The 7,933-nt window shown below is 39.0% G+C and overlaps 1 protein-coding gene across 1 annotated transcript; it reads left to right on the plus strand.

Moving 5' to 3' along the window:
* Window positions 1-6,543: 6,543 nt before the first annotated feature.
* LOC114691577 (olfactory receptor 1468-like) lies at window positions 6,544-7,505 on the plus strand. The gene has a single exon (XM_028867018.1). The coding sequence runs from the start codon at window positions 6,544-6,546 to the stop codon at window positions 7,477-7,479; it is 936 nt and encodes a 311-aa protein (XP_028722851.1). The 3' UTR covers window positions 7,480-7,505.
* Window positions 7,506-7,933: the final 428 nt, after the last annotated feature.

Consider the following 7,933-nt stretch of genomic DNA (forward strand, 5'->3'; position numbering starts at 1 on the left):
TAAACACAGCGGTTGAAGGTTGGTATTATATTACCTAGTACTGTATGTGTTAAATCTATTTTTTACGAAACTGTAAAAATACAAATTAAAGTGTTATGTCAGGTGTTCAGTTCACTCGGGTCTGCGGAAAAATCAGAGTCACTGTAGGATGACTTTTAGCCTTTGCAGCTGCAGGGCAATCAGCTTCGGGTGAACTGACTGACTGTAGATTTGCAAAAGGCTTTTTTTATTGTTATACAATTTACACCTTTAGCAAGTCAATTTCTGCATACCAAAACCTCTTATCCGAAGCTCCCCAAAGAGACAAATGCCAAAGCAATTCCCAGTCACAGGACATCTCTGAGTTTTCATCATACTGCATGGGGTGACATATTTTCTGAGTCCTCCCACAACCAAGTTTTGCATAGACAAGTAAAATGACTCCTAATGATATCCATCTATACTTATAGATCAGTGTCTTATTCGGTCAGAGAAGCTCCTTTCTGCAGCAGATAGAAACCTATGATGAGACTCATAGTCAGACATTACTTAGAGGGAGAAACCTTGCAGCACACAGCTGTAAATGAGATGTCTCCATCAAATACCTCCTCTCAGAGATCAGGAAATCCACCAATGAGGAAGCAGAAAGAATGTAAGAGCCAGAGGGGATCGAGGATACCAGAAGAACAAGGCCCTCTCAATCAACTGAACGCTCATGTGAGCTCACAGAGGCTGAAGCAGCCATCACCAGGCAAACAGGTCTGCACCAGGTCCTCTGTGTATATATTATAGTTTTCAGCTTAGTATTTTTATGGGACTCCTGAGAGTGTGAATGAGTGGGTCTCTGACTCTTGTACCTGCTCTTGGGGCTCTTTTCTTTCTGTTTGGCAGCCTTGTTCAGCCTTAACATGATGGTCTTTGTTTTGTTTTGTCAAAAAAAAATCAGATAGCAGTTAGATATTCTCACAACGTTTGTACCACTATTGCAGCAGCATATCATGAAGGCAGATCACCATTGTACATCAAAGGCTTTAGGGCTGAGTTGCTGTGTACATTCCTCTCTGGTAGTTTGCAGGGTACCTTCTAGTACCGTGAACATATTCAGTATGGGTAAAGGTTCTAGTTAGGCACCAGCTTGATTCTCCATGAGATATGATGGTGTTGTTATCAGCAACAGGTCATTACCATCAGTTTGTAGAGAAAACTCCAGTAACTGGAAAGGGTTACATCTAATAGAGTTATTGGCTAAAGGGGCACCATGGGAAACCTTGAAACAACCCAGGATATTTCCAAGGCTGTTAGTGCTCTCTAAAGACTGATGGTACAGATATAGTCTTCTAATCATGGTGCAAAAAAAAATTCTATATACAGAAAAAGAATCCCAGTCCACCTGTCTCATTGTTTAAAATAATTCTTTCAAGGAGGACAACAGGATTTAGTATTTGCCTAAGTGTTGAGGAAATCTCCTTCCTCTGTGATCCTGAGAGGTCTCAGTGCAAAAACTGAAAAGTGTCTTCAGAAAGATGGAGATGAAGTGTTGTCAAGTTCACCTAGTTAAAGTGTAGTACTAGCTCTGCTGCTGTGGCTGAAATAAGGTTTGTGACAGAGGACCTACAGTAGCAAATAAAGTGTATATGCTTCCCAAAGGGTGTGTTCTTCTGTGGGGGAATGTGGCAACAATTTCACTGATATGGAAGTTGAGGATACTATTCAACCGTGTCTGCTCCTTTCATCAGTTTTTCACTGTGTATCTAAAGAGCTGAAATAAACTTCTTAAAGGAGGAAAGGGTTGTTCTAGTCATGATTTCAGATATTTCTGTCCATGGCCACTTGGCTTAACATCTCTGATCTCACATTGAGGTGATACATCAATAGAAGGATATGGGAGAAGAAAGGTGTTCACCTTATGGTAACCAGAAAGCAAAGAAAGAAAGATGGAGCAACAGAAACAAGTATAGCCTTCAAAAGCATGCTTGTGATCTACTTCCTCCAAATAAGTCCACACTCTATTTTCCTCAATCTCTCCATAATGACATCATATTATGACCCCATCACTGGATGGATCCATTGGCTAGGTCAGGGTTATAAAGATCCTATCACATCTGCAAAGCCTTCTGAACACTGTTTTTGGAACTAGACCTTCAACACACAAGTTTAAGGAAACATTTCATAACCAAAGCTTAATATTTGTGTAAAATACCATATAAAGAGCAGAGTTGTCATTCTGTGTGGGATGAATGATACTTAATACTAAAGAAGATCTTGAGTTTTATACACAACTGTAATAGAGAACTGAGCTTAGAATACTGAAGAATTTATGGCTACCTCACAATATTTTCATGTACAAAGCTAAATGTTAATGCAATCTATAGCGATCTAATGATTGTAAGATCAACAAATACGTAGATTCCCTGGGAATGAAAGTTTTCAAACTATCACTATTTACAGCATCTGAGCCAGATAATGAGAGCCAAGTGCAAGGAACAGGTACTGAAATCAGAATTACAAATGTCATCTATGGTACTGTGGCCAATGGTATGATTATGATAATGGGATATGCTGTTAAGTTTCACCTAGAGAGGTAAGGAGTCAAAGGCTTTTAAAAGATAATGCCCCAACAAATAATTGAACATGATTTGAGGGAGTTATTTTTTCTTATTTATTGGCATAGATGTAAAATTAGCTCAAATACACTTAATCTTCGTTAGTAGTGTGTGTATCTCTCCCTAGGGCCTGTGTATAGCAGGTTGGGTTGTATTGAGATTAGGTCACATGGGAATATTTCCAAAGCAGGCACTTCTTGTGGTAGTATGTTGCCATAAAATTTGATTGATTCTAATGTGAATTATTATAAGTCTAATATATTTTAAATCATGTACATTATGGTGCTTTAAGTACTTTAGGAGTCTCCTAACTGTACCTTTTAACCCTCCATTAAGTAGGTTGTAGGCATGAATGGTTCCTGCCAATCCCCAATGGAACCAATGACTACATGTCCATCTGTGAGTTTCATGCCAATTCCACCTTCCCCCAAACAAAACCAGATGTGATCAGGGCTGTATCAGTCATGATTACAAGACTCTTAATTGGTCCTAGAAAATTCCTGACTAATTAATTTGTCTTTAAAGAGTGATTTTAGGGTCTGGACTCCTCTGGGAGTGAGTTCCCTTAGGCCCAGGAATGAATAGAATGGAAGACATGAGCAGGGATGGTACACAGATCATGACCATAGAAGCATTACTTCATTAGCCTGCAATTAATAAAGGGATTGACTCAGGCTTGGGTCTTAGAGTCACTTGAAGACATTCTTGGTGAGTTGGGAAGGATAGCGACTAACCAACTTCTAATGTCCTTCTAACCCAAAGGTCTAGTTTTCCAGGTTGTATAATTTCCTACAGTGTTGAATTTTACATGTGACAATTTCTCTCTTCTGTGCCTTGCTGCCTTTCACGTCCTTCTAACCCTCTACAAGCATTTTCACTATTGTTTTCCAGGTACTTTGTTGATGATAATATTCGTCAATTTCACTGCACACTACATTCTTACAAGATTCTATCACATCAGTGTAACGCCAGCTCTGTGATCCATATAGGCTTGATGGAGTCATTCTTAAACTTTGTTTTATTTTAAAAGTAACTGAAGAGATAGATCTCCTCCTAAGAATGGTACTTTAGTTTTTCTGAAGAACCTAATACTGGATAAATTTAAAGGTAGCACAGTCCATTTACCACAGCAACTGACTGTGGCTGTTGATTAAAAATGAAAATTAGAACTGAAGGAAAACAGGCAATATTTGAATAAGATACCCTGGTGGTTTTCACTCACTTTAAATTTTAGAAGCGCCATCTTAGGTGATTCTTATGTTAACTGTAGCCAGGGAACTTGGGGTTTCATGGGTCAGGAGACATGAAGCTGTTGTCTACTCCACACAGCATCTACATATCTCATCTGTGATTCCTAGTCACTCTAGACACCAGAGATGGGGTCTTGTCAGATATAAGGGAGGCAAACTTCTAACTCTGTGCGTAAGTTTGCAGTAGATATTTACCCCTTAATACCAACAGATAACTTTGAAACATAAAAGTTATTAATGAAGATGAATTAAATATTTTAGGTGGGAGACCTCAGCATATGGTCTTACTGAAAGTTTCTATGTTCCATTTGTCAGATTTAAGGCAAAGTGGGGTTTATTAAAGTCAGAATATTCCAGAAATCCAAAGAAGTCGTAACATACCCACATATAAGAGTGCATAGAAATAGGGATTGAGGGTGAGAGAGAAAGAGTAAGCAAGGGTTCATTTTAATAAGTCAGCTCCCTGGACTACAGAGACTGGCCAGCCTGGAATCAGCAAGTCAGGGAAGTGAACTGATGTCCCAGCAAGTCCTGCAATTACAGTCTCGAAACTAAAGGCACTCTGCAGCAGGGTCCTCTTTTCCTTGGGAGACTGCAGATTCTTCTGTTAACTCTTTCAGCTGATTGTATATTATGTCAGGTGATTGTATATTATGTCAGGTGATTTGATTCACTCGCAAAGTGTACCAAGGTAAATAAATGTTAACCAAATTGCAAAATTTGTGCAAAATTAACATAAATTTGAGTTGACACATAAAATTATCAAGCACTTTGGGAGTATGTATTGGTGAAAGTGCTCACACAGGATAAGGGTAGAAATAGTCTCACATTTACTAAAAGTGCAACCATATTTCTTCTTAGGATATGGATATCGATGACATCACACAGAATAAAGTATGAAGAAATTTAGATTATCATTTTAATTGGTAAGTTGAGTAAGTCTCCTATATAAAGCTCCATGATATTGTCCATGTCTGCAAAATTACATACTTGAATATTTAACAGGAAGTCAAAATTATGGGTAAAGGGTTAAGGTTTGTAAATTTTTGTCAGAGAAGAACAGCAGTAGTTATTATAGTTTGATAGGAATTGGTGGTTTTAAAAGTGCATGAGTGTGTTTCCTAGTGAAAAGGAAACTGATAACATTAAAAGGATATGAGGTGAATGCAGTCAGCATGTAGGGTATCCCTACTGCAGGATGAAGGCAGACATACTTTCCTGAATGGAGTTTACAACTGGGGGGAGTCAGTTATAAACAGCTGATCAAGGCATTGAGTGCTGTAGGATGACTACCAGATAGATACAATGGCAAAATGGCAGCAGGTCTCACCTACTCTAGATAGACTTAGGAGATTTATCTTAGAAAGCCACACATACTGTACCTGAAAGACAAATGGTAATCCAGGTGAGTGGGAGAAATGGGAAGGAACTGCTAGGCAGAAGGGACAGCAGGTGTAAAAGGCAGAGCACTGGGAGGTACCCCCTCAGACCCAGCATTACTGGAAAATGGAGTGCAAGCATCACTGGGTGACTGAATGGGACTGTGGAGGTAGGGAAGACTGGGCACTACAATGTCAAGTGTGCCCCTGAAAGAAATTTAGCTTTCATCTTAGAGCAATGAGAATCCACCAACAATTCATTCAGCAAGGAAAGATGATTGGATTTCCACTTTACATATAAAGAGGAAAAGAAAACTGTTTGAGAAGAGTCCTGAAGCTTGGAATGAGGGAGGTGAAATTTGAAATAATTTCAATAGCCTAAGGGAGATGATGTCCTTGTCTGGAGTAGTAATATTTAGAACAAAGTTGAATTAAACATAAATAAAGTTTAGGATCTATAAGTTTTACTTGATGTGGTATAGCTAGTGAAAGAAAAGAATGAATGAAATAAAATGTTCAGATTTCTGCTTTGATCATGGAATCCTTTTACTGGTAAGAGAGACTGAAGGAGAATGGGTAAGTGAAGGAACAGAATGAATGTGGAAGTTTTATTTGGAATCTGCTGTGTGTTCAATGCTTACAGTACATTCTAGAGAAAAATCCTTAGAAATCAGAGTTCTGTAGGATAAGATAGAAATCTGACCTGAATCTTAAATGGTAATTTAAGCCATTCAAATGCATGACATTTTCCTTGGGATAGGTATAGAATCATAAACTGAGACTGTTCACACAAAGACCTGGGGAACACTGAGATGCAAGAAACTGAAAGAGCTGAAGCAAATCATAACCACTGAGGACACATAACCAACTGGCAAGCAAGAGAAAAGCTAATACATTCTGTATCTCATGTAACAATAGAATTTAAAGCTTAGTCTTACTACAACTTGATATGCCATGTTCTGTCCATATCCATGGGAGGCCTGCCCATTTCTGGTTAGAAACAGATGAGGCTGGAAGGGGTGGGTAGAAGAGGGAGAGGGAAGGACAGGGAAGAGAGGAGAAAGGGGAAACCAAGGTCAGTTTGTAAAACAAACAAATGAAATAACAAACAAACAAATAAAAGAGTATAATTTAAAGGATGTAATACAGAAACATACAAAATTTACAAAAGAATTAGTCTTTTGTGTCTATAGAAATTTTTGCAATTTTGGTATGGTGATAATATTTTGATGACTGTGAGATTCTTATAAATGATATGTCATAGATATATGTTCATTTTATTTGAAATTTTGAGGGACCCACCATTTTCCCTACAGATATTACAGAAAGGTCATGCCTGAAGACAACCAAACTGTCATTTCCCAGTTCCTCCTCCTGGGCCTGCCCATCCCCCCAGAGCAACAGCACCAGTTCTACGTCCTGTTCATGGCCATGTATCTTACTACTGTCCTGGGGAACCTCATCATCATCATCCTCATTCTACTGGACTCCCATCTCCACACTCCCATGTATTTGTTTCTCAGCAACTTGTCCTTCTCTGACCTCTGCTTCTCCTCTGTCACAATGCCCAAATTGCTGCAGAACATGCAGAGCCAGGACTCATCCATCCCCTATGCAGGCTGCCTGGCACAAATGTATTTCTTTTTGTTTTTTGGAGACCTTGAGAGCTTCCTTCTTGTGACCATGGCCTATGACCGCTATGTGGCCATCTGCTTCCCTCTTCATTACACCAGCATCATGAGCCCCAAGCTCTGTGTGAGTCTGGTGGTGCTGTCCTGGGTGCTGACCACATCACATGCCATGTTACACACTTTGCTCTTAACTAGATTGTCTTTCTGTGAAAACAACGTGATTCCCCATTTTTTCTGTGATCTGTCTGCACTGCTGAAGCTGGCCTGCTCTGACATTCACATTAATGAGTTGGTGGTATTGATCATAGGAGGGCTTGTTGTTGTACTTCCTTTCCTACTCATCATAGCATCTTATGCACGCATTGTCTCCTCCATCCTCAAGAGCTCTTCAACTCGAGGCATCCACAAGGTCTTCTCCACTTGTGGTTCTCACCTGTCTGTGGTGTCACTGTTCTTTGGGACAATTATTGGCCTCTATTTATGTCCATCTGCTAATAACTCGACTGTGAAGGACACTGTCATGTCTATGATGTATACAGTGGTGACTCCTATGCTGAACCCCTTCATCTACAGCCTGAGGAACAGAGACATGAAAGGAGCCCTAAAAAGAGTATTTCAAAAGAAAAGTCTCTTCTGATGATGATAATCACCTTTTAGATGTTTTCACAACAATATCAGGTAGATATATTGATATTAACATTACCAATGCTTGACTTTTCCCCCCACTTTGGGCTGTTTTATTAATGGAGCCTTCTATGTAGTTACTCAGTATTCAAAAATGTGAATATTATTATTAAATTATTCAAAAATGTCTATTTAACTAGGGACCCCACTGTGAGTTGATGTCCTTATGATTTATAAAACTATAGCATAAGAGCTAAGAGTTTTCTAAAATGACATCCCCATGTCTTATATCATTGGGGGAGGGGGAAGTGGGAGGAGGGATGAGATGGGGATCTGTGGCTGGTATGTAAAATTAATTTAAAAATTAAAAACAAAAAAATGTGTCCTGGATCTTAAAATTTTCTTCAGAACTCTACTTTCTCTATGTAATCAATTTTTAAATATGCTTCCTTATCTGAGTTCAATGT

The sequence above is a fragment of the Peromyscus leucopus genome, chromosome 8b (genome assembly GCF_004664715.2).
Source record: "Peromyscus leucopus breed LL Stock chromosome 8b, UCI_PerLeu_2.1, whole genome shotgun sequence".
Taxonomy (NCBI): domain Eukaryota; kingdom Metazoa; phylum Chordata; class Mammalia; order Rodentia; family Cricetidae; genus Peromyscus; species Peromyscus leucopus.

What these genes read in the sequence shown, in the direction of transcription:
- LOC114691577 (XM_028867018.1), top strand. Translation starts at nt 6,544, where the DNA reads ATGCCTGAAGACAACCAAACTGTCATTTCCCAGTTCCTCCTCCTGGGC.